General features: G+C 46.7%; 1 protein-coding gene across 1 annotated transcript in view; it reads left to right on the plus strand.

Annotated features, from left to right (window-relative positions):
- Positions 1–1582: 1582 nt before the first annotated feature.
- Positions 1583–22507, plus strand: part of LOC140201666 (myeloid cell surface antigen CD33-like) — an 89259-nt gene continuing 68334 nt past the window's right edge. The window contains exons 1-2 of the mRNA XM_072266130.1: positions 1583–1637; positions 4178–4493. Coding sequence (XP_072122231.1) covers positions 1586–1637; positions 4178–4493 — 368 coding nt within the window. The 5' untranslated portion in view covers positions 1583–1585. The remainder of the gene's footprint in view (positions 1638–4177; positions 4494–22507) is intronic.

Genomic DNA, 22507 nt, shown 5'->3' on the forward strand with positions numbered 1-22507 from the left:
CTCACACCCCCTTTGAAACCCCTCCTTGGCACCTTAGCCCTGCATCCTCTTGTTGCTGACACATCACCAATGACAGAAGTACGTTCTCGTGATCAACCCTCTCTGTGCCCCTCCTAGCATTCTATTCCTATCAGGTCACCCCTTGTCATCCTTCACTTCAGAGAGGGAGTGAGAGAAACAGTGTGCGAGATGGAGGGAGAAGGTGAGGGTGAGGGAGAGGAAGAGGAAAAGAGGGAGAGAGACGGAAGAGAGAGGAGGAGGTGGGGGGGGTGAGTGAGATAGGGGAGAGCGGGAGAGGAGGTAGGGAAAGAAGAAGGTGGGAGAGGGGGAGACAGAGAGAGAGGGGGAGAGAGGGAAAAGAAAATGGATGTCCTCCAATCCAGGAGTCATTTTGGTGAATCTCTACTGAGTTCTCCCCAGCACAATAACTTACTCTGTGTTGTGCGATGACCATAACTTCACGCAGTTCTCCAAGTGCAGTCTGACCAGTGGCTTGAAACATTGCAACATATCATCCCAACTGTTATATTGTGCACACTGGCCCATGACGGGAAGTATACCGTATGCCTCTTTCACTATCCCATCCACCTATGTTACCACCGTCAGACACCAATGGTCTCAAGTGACTACAAGTGATTTTGCAGATGTTGGAGGTTTTGAGCGATACATAGAAAATGCTGAAGGAACTCAATGAGTCAGACATACTGTGTCATATGCTGAGATCTCTAGCATTCTTCAAAGATCTCTGCTCGTCACCTTTCCTTGGGGCCCTACCATTTAGTGCAAGCATTGACATGCCAAACTGCATCACGTCACACTTGTTAGGGTAAAGTTAAGACCATAAGACTATTATATAGGAGCAGAAGTAGACCAATTAATCTACCAGTGTGTGTTGGATCTATAAGGAAGCCACACAGAATGTACAAACCTCTGACAGGGAGCAGTGGGAATTGAACCCCGGTCACTGGTACTGTAAAGTGTTGTGCGAACTACTTTGTCACCGAACCTCAGGGGACTGAGATGTGCCTGCAATCTTTCCCCTCATCATTTATAATAATTAATAACATCACCCCTTTCATAGAAAACCATCCCAGCCTGTCAAGTCTGTCCTCGTAACACAAACCCTCCAATCCCCGTGACATCCTTGTGAATCTTTACTGCATTCTCTCCAGCTAAATGGCATCCTTCCTGTAGCTGGGTGACCGGAACAGCACAAACGCCATCTACCAACAACTTGTACAGCTTTAAGATAACATTCTAACTTCTGGTCTCACAGTTCTGACCAATGAGGACCAAGATGCCAAACGCCTCCTTCACCACCTTGTGTCAGTTTCCTGTTGCCTTCTGATTCACAGGGGCCAAGTTCCTCTTTCATGTGTCATCGTTTTCAAAGCTCCCTTTAAAATGTCCAGTACAACATTAAAAGGGAATGAATTTGAAACGTGTGGGATTACTAATGGGAATAACATGGCACAGTCTGGGAATCTTTTTTGTTTCTCACACTGATGTTGGAACCACAGCAGTTTGCTAGAGATTTATTGTAACTATTTTCTTTTTCAGTCTAAGGGTGGAAAACTGACAGAATATGCTGGATCGGGGAACAATCAGAAAGGTGTTCTTCCTCCTGCCACTTCAAGGTAAATCAGCGGCAGCTGGGGCAGCAAATCCCTGATTTTCCTCTAGTCTGGCCGGTGTGTCACTAACCAGGGTACTCAGGGCTGAGTAGGGGACGGGACTGTGTGTCCGGCTGGTCAGCCGACAGAGCCAGAGTCGTACAACACATAAACAGGCCCTGCAGCCCAAATTGTTCCTGCTGACCAAGATTCCCATCTAAATTATTCATAAACACAAGAGTTTCTCCAGATGCTGGAAATCTTGAGAAACACACACAAAATGCTGAAGGAATTCAGCAGGTCAGCAAGCATCTCTGGAAGGGAATAAACATTTTGGGCCAAGACCCTTCATCTCAACATTTGGCCACTTCTGCCCCATATCCTGCTAAACAGCTCCTCTCCATGTTCTGTCCATATGTGGTTAATCTATCTGCCTCAAACAACTTCCTCTGGTACTTTGTTCCTCATAGTGGACGTGGAGAGGACATTTCTTATAGTGGTAGAGTCTTGGACCAGGGGTACAATCTCCAAACAGAATCATCCCTTCAGAACAGAGAAGAGGACGAGGAATTTCTTTAGCCAGAGTGTAGTGAATCTGTACAATTAATTGCCACAGACAGTTGTGGAGGCCAATTGATTAGGTGTACTTAAAGCTGAGATTGATAGGTTCTTGATTAGTAAGGAACTCAAAGGTTACAAGGAGAAGGCAGGAGAATGGATTTGAGAAGGATAATAATCTCCTGGTGTTTGATCTGGTCACTTCTGGGTCTTGAGATGACTGAAGAGGCCGATCCTTCACCAGTCCTATCGCAGTGTTTGAAGGTGTAGGTCAGTGAAGTGGTGATGGTTGTAGCTAGTAAGGTCTTCTCCTTACGTTGAAGCCACTTAATCTCAGTGACATGGTGGAGGTATTCTTCAAGCTGTGCAGTCCCATTGTTGACTCCAGCTTTTCCTGTCCTGTGCTAATTTCTCCCATCCATTCAGGTTGCTGTGGCCTCCAGGAGTGCACTTTGCATCCTTGAATTGCCAAGCAGGAGTTGGTCAGGCAAACAGGAGTCAGGCATACAGATGATGTGGCTGACCCATCACAATTGGTGTTGGGTCACAATTGTGGCTTTGGACTTAATGTTAACTTCCTCCAGGATGCAGGAGTTAGTATGCCTGTTCTACCAGATAAATCTCAGAATCTTTCAGAGACATGTCTGATGGTAAGTTTCAAGGGATTTTACATATCTGCTGTATTTTGTCCATGACTCCTCTCCAACTAGCTAGGAGGGGAGGATTATAGCTTTAGACCAGAAGCTTAGTGTTGGACACCTTCAGTACACCACAGTGATGCTTTTGAATATGTGCTTTTTTTAAGGAACCAGTATTGACATCAAGTCTATACTATTCCTGCATTCTGTCAGTGTACTTGAGAACTGGCATAGGGATTCTGATCTTTATTTGCCTTTAAAACCTTCACGGAATTTGTCAATCATTTCTAACTATGTGAACAATCCTTCAGCAAGAAATCAGACGCCAGAAAGACTCAGCTGGTCAAATGGCTTTGTTGATGTTTCAGGTTGAGGTTCTGCATTGGGACTGATGAGAGGAGGAAAGGGTCAAGAATCAGTGTCAGGAACATGGGTGGGACAGAGGCTGTGAGGTGACTGGAGAGAGGAAACTGATGGACAGGTGCAGGAGGGACAAGGGGGAGTGGATGGGAATGGTGAACAAAGGGAGAAGAAGCCGAGATGAAAACAGGGGAGTGCACGTGGGAGACAACTCTGAGGAGTTATTTCATTCCATTTAGTAGTTAGTTACTCAGCGGAACTGAGATATTGTTTTTCAAAATAATATTCACCTTCTTCATAGCAATGAAGTAGTTTGACGACGGGCAGGTTAGTGTGCGGATGGCAATGGGAATAGGTGGTGGAGTCAGCAGCAACCCAGATTCAATCCTGACCCTGGTTTATATTTGTGTGGGGTTTGCACATCCTTCCTGTAATCGCATGGTTCCCCACCACACCTCACCACCTCCTCCAAGTCTTTAGTTTCCACACGAACTGGTAATCACTCTTTGCTGTCCAAAAATCAAACATGAATGTGATGGATAATGTGAGGGGGAATATGCTGCAGGGTTACAAAGTAGTTGTAGGAGGAGTGGACTGATGGGATTGAACACGGGAGTATTAGATGGGCGATTTTACTGTCATATTAAATAAGAAAGGGTCTTGATCTCCAGGAATCAATGAACAACTAACTATTCCCATAGAGGTACAAGAGATGCTGCAATCTGGAGAAGCTGACAAAAAGTTGCAAGAACTTAGTGTCTCAAGCAGCATTTAAGGAAGAAAATGGACAGTGATTTAGGTTCAGAGCTGTCATTCGGATTGCTTTGAATAGTCTCAACCTGAAATGATCACTGTCCATTTCTCTCCATTGATGGTATTTATTCCCATATCCTGTTTTTTCTCTATTCTGAGGAGTGCCTCATTGTGTACACAGACAGAGGGGGAACATGTCAAGTCTGTTGAATCTTCAAGTCATCCCTTGCTAAATATTGATATTTCTCACCTCAGCTGTGGTGTCTGAAGAGTGGAGAGCTGACATTCCAACAGAAGTGACAGCACAGAGGGGCTTGTGTGCCTGGATTCCATGCCACTACAGATACCCATCGAGTCTGGAAAATGAACTGCGAACCGGAGTGTGGTTCAATAACGTGGAATGGAAAGCAAATTCTATAGTCTTTCACTCTAGAGATCATGCATATGAGTCATCAAAATTCCAACATCGAACTCAGCTGACTGGAGATCTGTATGACAGTGACTGCTCCCTGGTTATAAACAACATTGAAGAGGAAGATAGAGGCCCTTATTTTTTCAGAATAGAATTTACGAATGATCACAATTTTGACTACCCAGTCATACAGCTTCATGTTTCTGGTGAGTGCAGCTTTATGATTAAGTATCTATCTACATTCAGTAGCCAATAAGATGGAATCAAAACTATGACAGTTAACACCAACACAACACAATTTGATACAATGCAGGACCTGAACATTAGTAATCTGATAACCCCACTCAGCCCAGGAGCAATGCAAACTCTGATGTGCACCTGATGATCATTTCTTACATGTTTTGATTCTGTCTCTCTATGTTCTCAGATCAGTAACTCCCTCAGATCTGTCAGATCATGTTTACCTCAATACAAAAAAATAGGGTTGTAAAGTCAGTGGCCACTATCCTGACGAAGGGTCTCTGCCCGAAACATCAACTGTACCTCTTCCTATAGATGCTGCCTGGCCTGCTGCGTTCACCAGCAATTTTTATGTGGGCCACTTTATTAGTTATCTCCAGTACCTAAGCAAGTGGCCAGTGACTGTACTGTTTACAGTCCTCTGCTGCAGTAGACAACCACTTCCTGTTCAATGTGTTTTGCGATCAGAAATGCACTTCAGTGTAACTTTGTTGAAACATGGTTATTTGAGTTACTGTTGCCTTCCTGTCAGCTCACACCAGTCTGGTCATCCTGCTCCATTTCTTCCACTAGCAGGGTGTTTTCACCCACAGATGGATTTTTTTTTGTTGTTTTTCCACACAATTCTCTGTAAACTCCAGAGATTGTTGCATGTGAAAATCCCAGGAACTCAGCAGTTTGAGGTAATCAAACTACCCTATTTGTCACGAATTATCATTCCACAAAGTCACATCTCTTCACCATCCTGATGTTTCTCTGAAACATTTCACCTTTTACCCTTAAATTATTATCTCTATCTCTAGTCTCATCCAAGCTCAGAAGAAAAAGCCTCCTTGCATTCTCCCTATCTATCTTCTTCATAATTTTGTGTATTTCCATCAAATTTCCTCTCATTCTTCTATGATCCAAGGAGTAAAGTCCTAACCTGTTTAACATTCCCATATATCTCAGGTCTTTAAGTACTGGCAATCTCCTTGTAATGTTTTTCTGCATTCTTTCAGTCTTATTGATATTTTTCTGTAAGTAGGTGACCAGAACTGCACACGACACACCAAACTAGGCCACACCAGTCATTGTAGACCTCACCGCTCAGTAACTTCTCTACAACAGAAGTCGCAGCATTCATTCCTTTGGGACAATAAATGATGGTTTCACCATTGACTAGAAATGAGCAACTTAAAAACAATGTACACAGTAAGGCTCGGCCATGCTTTACAGCATTTGCTTTGGGTTTCATTTGGGATTGACGCAAGTTGTTTTTAACCCTGCTACAGACAAGGGTTAGTTTAAAATTAGTGGAGTGTGTTTTCTTCAAACTGGGGTTCTAACTTAGAACATGGCTGAGGAGTGACTTGGATCCACTCCAATTTTCCTAGCACCGCAACAGGTCAACAGCAAGTGCCATTTCATTGGCTCTTCACTCAGCCCTAGAACATATGGATGGTGAAGATGCATCCATCAGTACGCTCCTTATTGACTACAGCTCTTTATTCAGTACCATCACCCTCTCAAAGCTAAATAACAGGCTCCAAGACCTAGGCCTCAATACCTCCTTGTTCAGTTTTGCCCCAGTTTTGGATAAGCAGCAACATCTCCTCTACTATCACCATCAGTATAGGTACCAAAAGGTTGTGCGCTTCACCCTCTGCTCTACTCACTTTATACTTATGACAGTGAAGCTGAGTGCCAATGCCACACTCATGTTTGCTGACAAAACCACCATCGTTGGCCAGATCAAAGGGGGTGATAAATTAGCAAATGGGGAGGGGGGGATTGAAAATCTGGTTGAGTAGTACTATAATGACAACCACGCACTCAACATCAGTTAAACCTAAGAGCTGATGATTGACTACAGGAGGAGGAAACTGGAGGTCCGTGAGCCAGCCCTCGCTGGAAAACTCAAAGTGAAGAGGGTCTGTAACTTTAAATTCCTTGGTGTTATCAGTTCAGAAGATCTGTTCTGATATCAGACATAAGTGCTATGACAATGAAGGCATCACAGCACCTCTACATTCTTAAAAGTTTGTGAAGATTCATCATGTCATCTGAAACTCTGACGAAGTTCTATCGATGCACAGTGGAGAGTATCCTGACTGGAAGCATCACAGACTGGTATAGATCACCCATGACCATGAACTGAAAACCAACAAGCAGCAGTGGATATAGCCCAGTCCATCACAGGAAAAGCCCTCCCTACCATTGAGCAAATCTACAAGGAAAACTGCCATGAGAAAGCAGTTTCATCATTAAGGACCCCCACCATCCAGGCCATGCTGACTTTTACCATAAGACCATAAAACCTAGGAGCAGAATTAGGCCATTCAGCCCATCGTGTCTTTGCCATTCCATCATGGCTGATCCCACATCCCACTCAACGTCACACACTTTCCTTCTCGCAATATCTTTTGATGCCCCGACCAAGCATGAAACTATCAACTTCTGCTTTAAATACCCACAGACTTCACCTCCAACGTAGTTTGTGGCAGAGCATCCCACAGATTCACCACTCTCTGGCTAAAAAGATTCCACCTTACTGGTTCTTCTCACTGCTGACATTGCAAAGGAGGTACAGGAGCCTTAGGTCCCACACCGCCAGATTCAGAACAGTTATTAAAATGGTTATTCCAACAGTATACCATCAGACTCCTAAAACAGTGTGGGTAACTTTACTCACCTCAACACTGAACTGATTCCATAACTTTCTGACTCACGTCCAAGGACTCTGCAATTCATGTCCTCAATATTAATTTCTTCTGTTTTATTTTGTATTTGTATAGTTTGTCTTCTTTGTATATTGCTTTTTTCATCATTGATTAGTTTTCCACTGATTCCTTGTAGCTTCTGTGAATGTCCACAAGGAAAAGAATCTCAGGGTAGTACATGATGACATATAGTGTACATACTTTGTTAATAAATTTGCTTTGAATGTAAATTGGAATTTTGTCCATATTATCCTTTCCTCAGACAGATGAAAGGCCTCTATACATTCCCCTTCAGTGTTCCCTTTCCTAATGAGCTCAGCCTTTTAATCTTTCCTGAACCTTCCACCCTCCCAGTTCATGAATTGTTCTTGTAAACATCATTTCTCTTGTGGACTGCAATTTCTATTGAACTGATCCATCTGGTGACAATTATCTAAAAGGATCCATTTCTCTGTGTTAGATTTCACAGATAAACCTTCGATATTTGCCACTGAAATGGTTGCAGGAAAGCCTGTGAAAATAACCTGCACCTTCAAATCTACGTGTGAGAAAATGACACCCACGTTAACCTGGGACGCCCCCACTGATGTTTCAGCTTCAAGCTGAAGCAGAATGACTCAGTGGGGTGACACTCTGACATATACTTCAGTTCTGACCATGAACCCAGCACCTAAACACCACGGGCAAAGTCTCACCTGCAGAGTCAGTTACCCATCTGTTTCATCGGAGCAGACACTCACACTAACCTTGTGGTGTAAGTATGGAGATTATTGATTGTACGTGATTAGTAAAATGCCAGACTCTACACAGCAAGATAGCACAACCATGACTAATCCACCTTTGCTCTTAGATCTTGCCCTGATATTCAGGAGAACACTAACTTTACTGGATATTCCACCAACTGGACAGTTGCACCCTGACATCACTGCCTCAGTGAGAGAAACGCAGATATCAACAGTTTTCGCCTGTATCAGTAATGACCACCACCCCATCACCCACCCACATTGCACTCCTCCCTCAGCACAGCTCTTCCAAACATCAGGGGCCTCCCACTTCCAGCTCTCCCACAATGGGGCACTCCCTGAGAGTTTCTCCACTTGGGAGAGTTTCCTAAAAGGATCCAGTGCTGGACCCTGTCAGCATTGCCCCTCACACTTGCAAGGCTGCGCCAGCCTGGCCCCTCCCCAGTGTTCCACACCTGCAACACCGCTCCTCCCAACATGCAGGGCCCCTGCTGCCCACCACACTATCCTTCCATGATGTCAAACACGTTAAGAGTTTGGCTTCTCAGTATGGGGCTGGTCATCTCTGCTGTTCTGTCCATACAGAGTGGGTGTGGTTGGTGTTCCTGCCTGTCCCACAAGAACAATCCTGGTGTTGGGTACAGGCCACAGTAAACAGCGATACACTGGTTGGTAAGGGTGAGTCCACTTGGGATTAGAAAGAGATCACAGTGGAATAATCAGAAATATTACAGTCTGCACTTGTGGAATAAAAGGTACTCTTTGACATTGCTGTCTGATATGGCTGACATTGTTTCAAAGACTGGATAAAGAGATATTAAAGTACTCCCAATAGTGTACCATAGCTGTACTATGCACCATCTGCAGAACACATTGCAAGTACTTGCAAAGACTAATCAAACAGTAAATCCCAGGATCTGAGAGGAAGCTGTGACAGTGAAGGAACAATCTACAAGGTAAAGGCAGGGACTTTCAGGATAGATACACAGCAATGGAAGGGGTGAGTAGTCGAGTGATGGAATAACTTGCACATTCCTCCACAGTTGAGGTAGCCAACTGGAGCCTTATGCCTCCTTCCAGACAAGAACAGGTTCTATCTTGCCAAGCTCTAACTCACATCTGATACCCTGCACACACATTCCAGCTTCCCACAGTCGGAGTGGTGATTGGGACAAAGACCATGTGAGTGTGTTGGAGTAAAGGGGTGAAGGGGGATAGAGGAGAAAACAGGGAAAGTTGGGCAAGAGATGAAAGAGTGAGATGAGGATGAAGAGTTTTACTGTAGTGTACTCTCAGTTCTCAGAGTAATGCTTTGAATCTCTGCTTTATGAAGGAACTTGTATTGAAATCAAACTCATGATGTTCCCAAACACCCTCAATTTAGTTCAGATCCACTGCAAGGACTCAGATTCTTACTTGCCTTTAAGATGCTTCCTTGAGTCGGTTGTGTATTTAATCAATAATATTTGAGTAGTATTGTAAATACATTGTTTGATTAAGTATCCTTTGTTCTTCACATAACATGTTGTGGGTTTTATGTAAAAGTATGTAAATGACTTTCTTCATTATGCCACCACATTCATTACACATATCTTGCAAATTAAATACAAAACTATGACCCCACTCTCCCAGGATCACATCTTTTTCTTGCAATAAAATTTTATGTTTTGGAGATACAAAACGTAACTGTAGAGATAAACATGAGGTAATCTGCAGATGCTGGAATTTCAACCAACACACATAAAAATTGCTGGTGAACGCAGCAGACCAGGCAGCATCTATAGGAAGAGGTACAGTTGACATTTCGGGCTCTTATTCAATCTCTTACTATCTCTTCTTTCAGTTAGCCCTGACGAAGGGCCTTGGCCTGAAACACTGACTGTACCTCTTCCTATAGATGCTGCCTGGCCTGCTGCATTCACCAGCAATTTTTGTGTGTGTTACTGTACAGACAAGCTATCTTTAAAATGAATGTAAAGCAGCTACCTATCTGAAGCTCAACGATTCGTTGAAGTTTTTGCAAAGCACAGTGAGATGTTAGTTTTAAAAAAAATACAGCGCAGCACGTGTCTCTAAATCATAAACAATGAGAACCAGGTAATATAATCAATTTTTTTTTGTATAAAAAGCAGAAATGGCAGGCTCCTTTGGAAAAATAGACACATTTGATTCCACAATAGACAACTGGATTTTGTTTACTGAGGGAATTGAGCAGAATTTTGAAGCAAATGAAATAGCCAATGAGAAAAAAAGCAACAATTTTGCTGAGTGCATTGGATTTAAAGGCATACAATTTGTTTAGAGACCAAACCAGTAGAAATGGGCTTTGCTGAAATTGTGAAGGAAATGCAGGAACAGTTAGAACCAAAACCACTGATCATTGCAGAATGCTTTAGCTTTCATAGGCAGCGTCAAAAGGAAGGCCAGTCCATTTCAGCATGTGTGGGTGAATTGAAAAGCTTGGCTGAGCATTATTAGCTCAGTGATGGGCTTAATGATGCACCCAGAGATCATTTAGTTTGTGGAATATGACAAGGAAACATTCAAAAGCAGCTCCTAACAGAGGCACAATGAACATTTTAAAGAATCAATGAAAGAACCAATAGAAACAGCAGACAGAGATGCAATGGAGTTGCAGACAGGAATAAAAGCAAGCATGAACAAATTTGCTATACCAAAACAGAATCCAGCCTTCTGACAAAGCCTTCCCACTGATCCACAAATAACTTGGCATGGAGCTAGGGTGCTGGCCAGAGTGTAGCTACAATGGCACTGTAGGAAAATAGTTTTCATTAAGACACCAATTACATTAATTGCTTCCAGTTCAGTCTGTGGCCAGGGACAAAAGGGAGTGATTGTGAGTGAGACAAGTAAGGCAATCCAGGAGGTAGTGTTGGAGGAGTCTCAGCCCTTCAGTTTGTCTAACAGGTCTGAGATTGTTGCTTCTTATGAGGATGGGTGTGGTGGCTGTAGGAAGGATGAGCAACTTGTCCATGGCACCATAGTACAGGTAGCCATTCAAGACGGGGAAGAGAAGGGAAACCTATTTGCAATTGGAGTTAGTATAGTCATAAGGATTGAGCGTCCCAAAGGCTTTATTATCTGGTGACAGAGTTCAGGACATTTCACTTAACCTGCAGAAGAATTTGAAGTGAGAGGGGAAAAATCTGGTTGTTGTGTTTGATGTGTGGGCCAATGACATAGAGTAGATTAGATTAGATTGGAAGAAGAGAGAAAGAGGTTTTGTTGAGGGAATTTGAGCAGCTGGGGACCAAATTAAAAAGCAGAACCAAAGTGGTATTATTCTAGATTGCTACCTATCACAAGCAAATTAGCACAGAGTCACATACACTAAATGCTGGAGGAACTCAGCAGGCCAGGTAGCATCTATGGAAAAGAGTAAACAGTCAATGTTTCAGGCTGAGACACTTCATCAGCACAGAAACAAAAAAGTTGAGAAGTCAGAGCAAGAAGGTGGGGAAGAGGAGAAAGAAGTAGAAGGTGGTAGCAGATATGTGAAACCAGGAGGGGTGAAGAAAAGAGCTGGGATGTTGATTGTTAGAAAAAGATAAAGAGCTGGAGGAGTGAAAATCTGTTGAGAGGATAGAAAAACCATGGAAAAAAAGGAAATTGAGGTGATGGGCAGGTAAGGAGATATGGTGAGAGGGAAACAAAAATAGGGGAGTAATGATGGGGGGGAGAGGAGGGCAATTACCAGAAGTTTGAGAAATTGATATTCATGCCAACAATTTGGAGGATACACAGATGGACTACAAGATGTTGTTCCTCAAAACGGACTATGGCCTCATTGTGGCCGTAGAGGAGTCCATAGACTGACAAGTTGGAATGGGAATGAGGGGTAGAATGGGAATGAGTGGCCACCGGGAGATCCCATTTTTTCTGGCAGATGGAGTGTAGATGCTCGGTGAAGCAATCTCCCAAGTTACGTTGGGTCTGACCAGGTACAGAAGATGACCACAACAGACTTCCAGGTGAAATGTCACCTCACCTGGAAGGTCTGTTTGGGGCCCAGTATCGTAGACAGGAGGGCATTGTGGGGAGCAGGTATGACACTTGTTCCATTTGCAAGGGTAAGTACCAGGAGGGAGATCTGTGGGAGGGACATATTGACAAGAGAGTGGTGGAGAGAGTGATCACTGTGGAAAGCAAAAAGTTGAGAGGGAGAACATGTGCTTGGTGGTGGGCATCCTGTTGGAGATGGTGGAAGTTACAGAGGACAAGTGCTGGACATGGAAACTAGTGGGGTGATGCAATAGGGTGAGGAACCCTCTCCTTGTGGGGTGCCTGGAGGATGGGGTGAAGGCAGCCATGCACAAAATGGAAGACATGCAGGTGACAGCAGCATTGATGGTGGAGGAAAGAAAGCCCCTTTCTTTAAAGGAGGAAGACATCTCATTCATTATGGAATGAAAATTCTCATCCTGAGAGCAGATACGGTGAAGACAGAAACTAAGAATAGGGGGTGACATTTTAACAAGTGACAGGCTGGGAAGAGGTATAGTGCAGTTAGCTGTGGGAATCAGTGGGTTCATAAAAGATATCAGTGGATATGCTGTCTCCAGTGATAGAGACAGATCAGGAAAGGGTAGGGACGTGTTGGAAATGGACTCAGTAAATATAATGCCAGGGTGCAAGTTGGAAGTTGCCCACCAGATACAAGGCAATTTTGGATTGAGTGCCATGTAATGAACCAGATTGGATTAGGGAGCTCAATGTAAAGGAACCCTTAAGACGTAGTCATCATAAATGACAGAACACATACTGCAGTTTGAGAGGGAGAAGCTAAATTCAGATGTATTAATATTGCAGCTGATTAAAGGGAACTGCAGAGACATGATGTTGATCAGAAAGGGACCCAAGCAGGAATGATGGTACAGCAGCAATAGGAGGAGTTTCTGGAAGTAATTTGGAAGATTTAGAAGTGGTTCATCCCAAAGAAGCAGCAGCATTCTAAAGGGAGGATGAGACAACTGTGTCTGATAAGAGAAGTCGAAGACAACATAAAAATAAACAAGTACATTTGCTGGTTCAGGCTGAAACCCTTCAGCAGGAATAGAGAAAAAAAGATGAGAGGTAGAGCTGAAACATTGGGGAGGGGAGGGAGAAATACAAGGTGATAGGTGACCAGGAGGGGGAGTGGTGAAGTAACGAGCTGGGAAGTTGATTGGTGAAAGAGATACAGGGCTGGAGAAGGGAGAGTCTGACAGGAAAGAACAGAATGCCATGGAAGAAAGAAAAGGGAGGAACACCAGAGGGAGATGATGGGCAGGCAAGATGATAAGGTGAAAGAGGGACAAAGGAATGGGAAAAGGTGAAGGAGACGGGGAGGCATTACTGGAAGTTTGAGAAATCAATGTTCATGCCATCAGGCTGGAAGCTACCCAAAAGGAATACAAGGTGTTGTTCTTCCAAGCTGAGTGTGACCTCAACACAACAGTAGAAGAGGCCAGGGATTGACATGTTGGAATAGGAATGGGAAGTGGAATTAAAATACGTGGCCACTGGGCGATCCTGTATCCTCTGGTGGATTGAGTGTAGGTGCTCGGTGAAGCTGTGTCTCAATCTACGGCGGGTCTCACCGATATACAGGAGCACCAGACATAGTAATGATCCCAGCAGACTCACAGATGAAGTGACTGTTTTGCTGCCCTGAATGGTAGTGAGGGAGGTGGTTTAGGGGCAGGGGTAGCACTTGTTCTGCTTGTTAGGATAAGTGCCAGGAGGCAATCAGTGAGGAGGGACGAATAGACAAGGGAGTCACATAAGGGGCAATCCCTGTGTTAAGCAGAAAATAGGGGGTGGGGAAGATGTTGTGGGATCCCATTGGAGATGGCAGAAGTTACAGAGAATTATGTGCTGGACACAGAAGCTGGTGGGGTGGTAGATAGATAGACATACATATTTTATTAACCCCGAGGGAAATTGGGTTTAGTTACAGCTACACCAACCAAGAATAGAGCATAAATATAGCAATACAAAAACCACAAACAATCAAACAACAAAATGCAAACTATGCCAGATAGAAATAAGTCCAGGACCAGCCTATTGGCTTGGGCTGTCTGACCCTCCACAGGAGGAGCTGCAAAGTTCGATGGCCACAGGCAGGAACAACCTCCCGTGCCACCCAGTGTTGTATCTCGGTGGAATATGGCCAGGCTCCAACAGTAAAAAGTTCAATATCCAGTCTACAAACACATTCCTCAATCGTAATATGACCCAGATTGCACCATCTGTTGTTAACCAGAACAGTAAGCACCCAACTCCCTTACACTTACCACTCTCAGTGCACTTCTGGTCAGCCTGAACGGTCCATGGAAAAGATTTGATCGGGTATGTCCTCGTGCAGCTCCGTTCCAGTAAAGCACATAACACTGCACTCCCGAAATGTTCTCTGACACTTGGCTAGCACTGTGAACTCATCCATTTTATTACCCACTGAACTCCTTTTCTTCCTAAGTCTCTGTTGTCTCGACCCAGTCCTCTTTCTTCACCTTTGTGATCCCCCTCCACATCCTCCGTGTTTTCCTCCAGATTTCAGCAGGGGTGTCCGCCACTCTGCTCGCTAAACCAGCTGGCATAAGCTCAATCAGCTAGTCCCTGGAATAAACAATGTGACTATGCTTCTGTCCCACTAATGAGGTGTGATGAGGCATAATTACCGCACAGATGAGGAGAAGAACATGACATGATATGACTGCTGGGGTCTGGAGCCTGGGGTCTTGGAATGCAGAGGCTGTTAACTCAGAGGCTGGAGCTCAGAAACAGACTGGGAACTGTACATCAACATAGAGCCAGGAATTTTCTTTCAAAAAGCCAGGACTCTCCTTTAACACAACACTAACATGAGTCTGAACAGTACATAGACAGAGCCAGGACTTATCCTTAGACAAGCCAGGACTCAAATTTATCTCCACACCAAGGTGGGACAGGTCCATCCATTGGTTAACAACAGAACACCCAGACTTACCCAACAGAAGCAAAGACAAGACAGGACCCCCCACAGGGCAACAGCAGAACAGCCTGACTTACCCCACAGAGGCAAGGACAAGACAAGACAGATCCCCCTGCAGGGCAATGACAGAACAGCCTGACTTACCCCACAGAGACAAGGACAAGAGACAAACACTAAAGAACAACAGACAGTTCCATCTCTGCATTGGGGTTGCTCTAAGTCACAGTTACAGCCAGCAACATCAGCTGGCTACAGAAAGAGCCATATCCCTACCTAGCTCAGAGTAGCTGGCAGACACTCAGCTTGCCCAGGAAACAGCCAAATCCATACCACAAAGACCGCTCCAACTAGCAACAGCAAGGCTCCATGAAGTGATGGTTCTCCAACAGAGCCTAAAGATGGCAAGTGTCCACTCTTGCCTTACACCAACAGGTTGCTCCCAAGAAATCTTGACAAGCCTAACCAGCAGCGCACACGCACACGCACACACAACTCCAAGGCTACTTATATTCCAAGCCTCAAGATGCGAATCAGGTGCCTATGATTAACTCAACCAAAACAAAGGACAGCTAGAAGACCCGGAGTCTTGAGTCCATGGACTGGACCGTGAACCGGAATGCGGACTTCACGGACTGGACCATGACATCCTATTTAAAAAAAGAATAGATCTCCTTCGTTCTGGAATAAAAAGACTCATCCTAGAGCATATGTGGCAGTGATGGAGGAATTGAGTGAAGGGGGTGGTGTTTTTACAAATACATGAGGCTGGATTAAGCTGTTTCCAAAGTTAATTCTGAATCCAGCACTTCATAGTTGACATTTCACCGGAGATTTATTGATAATTCAACCCAACAGCAGACCCCCACACTTCTCTTCATCTCTGTAACCCTTTCTGATCCCTACACCCCTCTCTCATCATTCTTCAATTTGGCAGCCATACTTTCAGAAGCCTGTCCCTAAGCTCCACATTCCCTCCTTCACCACTCTACCTATCTCCCTCTCTGACCATCTCCACAGCTCTCCCTCCCCAACCCTTCCCTCCTCTTTGGCTCCCACATTCAGTCTCTCCTGTACCCCTCCCTTTGCGAAGGGATTCCTGGACACCCACCTGATGTGACCAATGTTTTGTTTTCTTTGTACTCCCTTTTTCATGATGACCTTGTCACATTTTCTTACAGAAAGTGAATTCCACCCATTTCTCATTCTCACTGGCGATAGTTGGTTTTGTGAACATTTACCTGAGATTTGCAGTTTCCCTTAACATTTGGAATAACTGGAGGGGTTTTTAACTCTTGAACACTCCACAGATAAACCCAAGGATGTGAAAATCCTGTCCAGTGATTCTGTGGTCAAGGGATCACAGGTTACGTTACGATGTGAGAGTGTCGGGAATCCACCTGCAGACACCTACCAGTGGAAGAAGGTGTGTTCTGGGATGGAGATGAGACTGGAAGGGTTCAGACATGAGCTTCAGATCCGTATTTCAGCCGAGGATGAGTCCTGTGCCTATTATTGCAGAGCTGGGAATGTAATTGGAGATCAGGATCCTGAACCCAAACGCTTTAACGTCCAGTGTAAGTATTCACATTTTGATAAAGCCTTCACCTTCATCTGAACCGCTGCCTGGCCTGAGTCCAAACCCCTTCGTCACTCCCTCCTCAAACCCGAGCCTGGCTGTAACCTCTAAATTTTACACTAGTACCAAACACCAAAACCCTTGCCCATTGGCTCATGGTCCAGCCCCCACCCTAACCTTTAACCTCTGCCATTCCCCTAACCGCTAACCCGTGCATCTTGCCCTAATTCCTAACCCAACTCATAACTCCTGCCTGAGCCCTAACACTTTCCTTACCCATAACCCCTGCCCTAACCACTAATTCCAATCTGCTGCTCTAATCCACAACCCTTGCACTACCCCAGACCCCCTCAGTAATCCTGACCCCTGCCCCTGCCATAACCCCAGCCACTAGTGAAAACTCATATTCCCTACGTTCACCCTAAATCACGCCCTAACCACTGCCGGTGCCCTGTACCGCAACCACTGCACTAACCCCTAACCCATAGTTCTCGACACTTTGCTGTGGAGACCATGACCAAAGATGAGATCTTGGGAAATTTGGGGAATTCCTACCTCCTCCCTTTCCCGTATACATCTGCAGTGTAGCACTCGCTCATTGCCCTGGGAAGGAGTTTGGGATTACACCAAGTACATGTTTCTGGGTACTGTGTGTGTGGGGGAGAAGAACCAGAAACACAATAGCCTCCTCGCCAACCATACACTCAAACTCTCACACAGGAGTATGATCTATTGAAGTGCCTGCACATTTAAAGGGGTATCAAGGTCAAGTTTATTGCCAGACTGTCATGGTCCAGATTGGGATCCCTTTGAATTTAGCTTGTTTATGTTACGATCCGGACCGTTCATTCCCTGTTTTCCCGTGTCCCTCGACTTTGGTGATTAGAGGCAATTAACACTCGGCTGAACCAGTAGTTTATAGTCTCCGGCTTTCAGCCGTTCGGTGCGGGAGCATTTGCAAAGTCACGGCGTGCCAATGGCATCTGGCCAGATCAAGCCTAGTCTCGGCCAGAGTGAGTGCCGGTAATTCACCTTTCCTCACCGGAGCAACTCTGTCCAGTTACCTTGCCGAAGCGAGCCTGCAAAGTTTCCTCATCAAGGTGGGTCCGTCAGTTAACCCGCCGGAGAGAATCAAGAGCCGCTGTCTACTGTTCCCGGGCCGAGTCGAGAGCTCGGCACTACCCGGAGGTCCCAAGCACCACGTCCTGGCTCCAGCGGCATCCAAGTACCACGTCCACGTCCTGGCCCTGGTGCCTTCCCAGTTCTGAGTTTAGTCCTGGCCCCGGCAGCCTGTGATTCCTGTCCTACCCCCTTGTCTGAATCACTTCTCTGCCCCTCTCACCCCTAGCCCTCGTCTGCAGCCCCCGCCCGCACTTCGGTTTCATTCCATCACCAGAGCTGGATAGGTACTGTCTGGTGTTCATTCGTGTTGGTCTTGTCTTGTCTTGTCCTCGCCTCCGTGGGGTAAGTCAGGCCATCTTGCCATTGCCCCGCGGGGAGTCGTGTCTTGTCTTGTCCTGCCCTCGCCTCTGTGGGGTAAATTAGGCCGTCTTGCCGTTGCCTCACGGGGAGTCGTGTCTTGTTTTGTCTTGTCCTCGCCTCTGTGGGGTAAGTCAGGCCGTCTTGCCGTTGCCTCACGGGGAGTCGTGTCTTGTCTTGTCCTCACCTCCATGGGGTAGGTCAGGCCATCTTGTCGTTGCTCCGCGGAGGGTCATGAGTCCCGGCCCTATGTCCTGTACCCAAGGAGGGGTCCCAGCTCGCTGTCCTGTGTACGAGTCCGGGCCCTATGTCCTGTACCCAAGGAGGGGTCCCGACTCTGTGTTCTGTGTATGTGTCCATGGTTCCATGTACCTGCTCTCCCAAGACTGAGGCTCTGTGTTCCCATGTTCCTCCTCTCCCTAGCCCATGTCATGGGCATGCCTGGTTCTGGGGTCTGAGCCCGAGGCAAGACCCAGGTACTGGGTCCTTGCCCAGTCTTGGGATCGGAGTCCATACCCTCGCCTCTTCATGCCTCCTCTAGTTCTGGGAGCCGATTCCGAGTCCTAACCCAGACCCTTGGTCCCAGCCTAGTCGTAGTCCTGGGCCCTTATCCTGTTCGCTATTCCCGCTTCTGTCTTGCTCTCCTGGTATCGTTCAATAAACTAAACCTAACTAACCTCACAAGATGTGTCTTGCATTTGGGTCCACCCTTGCTCCCAATGCCCGCCATTGTGACACAGACGCACTGGGGTGTGTACAGGGGTAATGAAAAACTTACTTGCAGTAGCGTCACAGACACACAGCAACCCCTAACTGCTACTCTAACCCCTGCTCTACAACATTCACAAGAAAAACATAAATTGCACATGATATTTTTTTACCAGAAAGAACGTAACTAGATCAAAAACAGTTGGAGTGCAAAGTGGTCCTATGGATACTGAGCTACTGATTCTGGTTGTGCCGGTTGGTTCAGGAACCGAATGGCTGAAGGAAAGTCGCTGTTCCTGAACCTGGTGGTGTGGGACTTCAGGTTTCTGTACCTCCATCCTGATGGGAGCTGTGAGGTGATGGCACAGCCCGGATGCTGGGGATCTTTGATGGATGTTGCCTTCTTGAGGCAGCGTCTACTGTAGAAGGCAACACCCAGGGTCCGGCAAGATCATGGCAGGAACAGGCCCTTCGGCCCACTGTCCATACTGACCCTCAACTACCCTTTTCCACTAATCCTTTCATTCCCCCTCCCCACCCATACATATTATGTCAATTAACACCTCTGCTCCCCAGTACGCAGTCTCCTCCAACCCGCAGAAGTGACCTGCGGCTGCCTCGATAGGAAAACACCCTGAGAAGGCCTGACCAGCACCCCAGCCGGGCCATGACATTCGACTCCAGGTCCTGCCAGTTTGCGGGCCAGCTCTCCCCAGAGGGATTCAGGTAGACTCCCAGATAGAGGAGAGCCCGGTGCTCCACTCAAAAGCTCTCATCTCCTCCAGCAAGGAGTCTACCTGCCACTAACCCACTAAGAGTCCGGAACATTTTGCCCAGTGGATCCTGCGAAGGATGCCACCGAGAAGACATCTTGGCACTCGCGCATCCTCTGCAGGTCACTGGGACCTGTCACCATGGGGAGTACATCATTGGTGTAGGCTGAGAGGATGACTTCCGTGTCCGGTTCACGCAGAACCAGACCCGTCAGCCTTCGCCGAAGAAGGCTTGGGAATGGCTCGACACAGATCCCATACAACTGGCCGGACATGGGGCACCCCTGGCGTACTCCTCTTCTGAAGGGAATTGGTGCTGTCAGTGATCCAATGATCTTAACAAGGCAGACACTCTGCAGCAGAGTATAGGAGCAGAGACCGGAGTTGTGGTCGACCCTGCCCTATCTCAACGGATAATGGTGTGGCTCACGTGTGTGGAACACCTCAGGCTGAGCTCACCTCAGCACCGCCAATAACTGCTTGTCGGGCCCACGCTCTGCAAACTTATCTGAGAGCCGAATCCCACAACTTGAGTCATCTCTCATCAACACTCACAATCCCATTCATGGATGCAAGTAGGAGGTACCTGTACAGGTTGCTGCTCCACACCCCCGACTTTCTAGCCCTTGTCCACTGTCCAGACATGCCATGGTGGGCTGTCTTTCCAACTGGAGGTGAGAGGGGTCCCCAGTGGAAGTCCCTTTACCAGGGAGTTCTTTTCATGCACCTGGAGCTACAATTTTTGTCTGACCCCGGGAGTGATGGACGTTGAGGAGGGAGCTTCACTCTTGCATCTGACCCTGGGATTGTATGATTTGATGGTGTGAAGGGAGCTTCAGCCAGTGTCTAACACCGGCAGTGTGTGATTGGACAGTGTGGAGGGAGCTTCACTCTGAATTTGACCTGAGCAGTGTTGCTGGGATTGTTCCAAGTGAGCTTCACTCTGTGTCTGTTCCCAGGGCTCTGTGTTGGGAAGGTGTGGAAGAGCAAAAATCTGTGTCTCCTCACGGGATTGTGCATTTGGACTTTTGGAGGGAGCCACACGCTATGTCTCACCCTGGGAGTGTGATGGGGCAAAGTTCTGTAACTGACCCCGAGATTGTGCAATTGGACAGTGTGGAGGGAGTGTCACTCTGTGTCTAACCCTGAGAATGTGTGATGTGTCACTGTGGAGGGAGCATCACTCTGTATCTGTCCCCACGAGTGTGTGATGGGATGGTGTGAAATAAGCTTCACTGTGTGTCTGTCCCTGGTGGTCTGTGTTGGGTTGGTGTGGAGGGAGATACAGCTTGTGTCAGACTACAGGAGTGTGTGATAAGACAGTGTCGCGGGAGATTCACTCTGATTCTGACCCCAGGAATGTGGAATGGGGCAGTATGGTGTGATCTTCACTCCATGTCTATCCTCAAGACTGTGTGATGGGACGCGGGGGAGCGAGTTTCACTCACTGTCTAATACTGGGAGTGTGTGATGGGACAATGTGGGGGGACTTTTACTCTGTGTCTCACCCCCGGTGTGTGGGATGGTATGAAGAGGAAGCTTCATTCTGTGTCTGACCCCTGAAGTGTATCATGGGACGGTTAGGATGGAACTTCAGTCTGTGTTTGACCCATGGAATGTGTAATGCTACTGTGTGCAGTGTGCTTAACTTTCTTTCTGACCCGAGAGATTGTGATGGGATGGTGTGGAATGAGCTTCACACTGTGCCTGATCCGGGGACCTGTGTTGGGCTGTTGTGGAGAGAGATTCATTCTGTGTCTGACTCTGAGAGTGTGTGATGGGACAGTGTGGAGGGAATTTCACTCTGTGTCTGACCCCTTTATTTCATATAAAATAACTTTATTACAAGTTCAGTGCTACAATATACGTTTGTACACAAACCAGTGACTAACACAATTACCAGATTACCACTAGATAACGGTATTAAACTAAAATGTTTCCATCTCTTGTCAATTATGGCGCTAACCCCCTGCAGAGCCTAACAGTCCCGCAACGCCTCTTTGGTCGGGGACAGCGCGTGTTCCCTCTCAATATTTACCTGGGCACGAAGATACCCCTTAAATATTGCAGGCAGTCTGCCCGGCCAAATTCCTCCACCACCCGTTTCCAAGACTCATGGATGGCTGTTTTCGCCAGCCCCAGGAGCAAGTTGACAAGGACATCTCATTCCTCCATGGCTCCATGCTTACTGGATGACCATATAGAAATAAGGTGGGGCTAAAATGTAACCAGAAAGCAAGAAGCAGCCCACGCAGATACGCAAAAAGGGGTGCAGCCCCGCACACTCAATGTACGTGTGGTACACGGTCTCGCCCAGCCCGCAGAAGTGACATGCAGCTAGAGATCTGTGTACAAACTAAAGAACTTATTGCAGTCCACCACTCTATGCAGCAGCCTCTACTCCAGATCCCCAATGTGCATGGGAAGAATTCCTTTGTAAAGGGACTTCCATTGGGGACCAGCCTCACCTCCAGGTGGAAAGTCAGCCCGCCATGGCGTGTCAGGACGGCGGACAAAGGCCAGGAAGTGCAGGGTGTGGAGCAGCAGCCCATACCGGTACCACCTACTTGCATCCCTGAATGGAACTGTGGGTGTCGTGGACAGATGGCTTAAGTTGTGTGGGCTTGGCTCTTGGTTAAGTTTTGAGGGCTTGAGCCCGACAAGTAGCTCCGTGGTGCAGAGGTTAGCCCAACCTGAGTCATTCCACACACGTGAGCCGCACCGACATCCGTTGAGGTGGGTTAAGGGTCGGCCAGGACTCCACCCTCTGCCAGTGGAGGGGATTCCTTGTCAGAGGCAACCATGTTCCATACTCTCAGTAAGTCCCAGTAGAAGCCGAGCAGTCTCCTCAAAACAGCACGGCTGACACCCTCGGGTGGTAGCCGCACTTCCTCGTGAAGACAGCAGCCCCGCTGGAAAAAGAATGTCGCCAACACGTGCCACTTGGGAGGGTGCTCGGCATACAGGAATCTCTGCAGA

Source organism: Mobula birostris, chromosome 8, assembly GCF_030028105.1.
Source record: "Mobula birostris isolate sMobBir1 chromosome 8, sMobBir1.hap1, whole genome shotgun sequence".
Taxonomy (NCBI): domain Eukaryota; kingdom Metazoa; phylum Chordata; class Chondrichthyes; order Myliobatiformes; family Myliobatidae; genus Mobula; species Mobula birostris.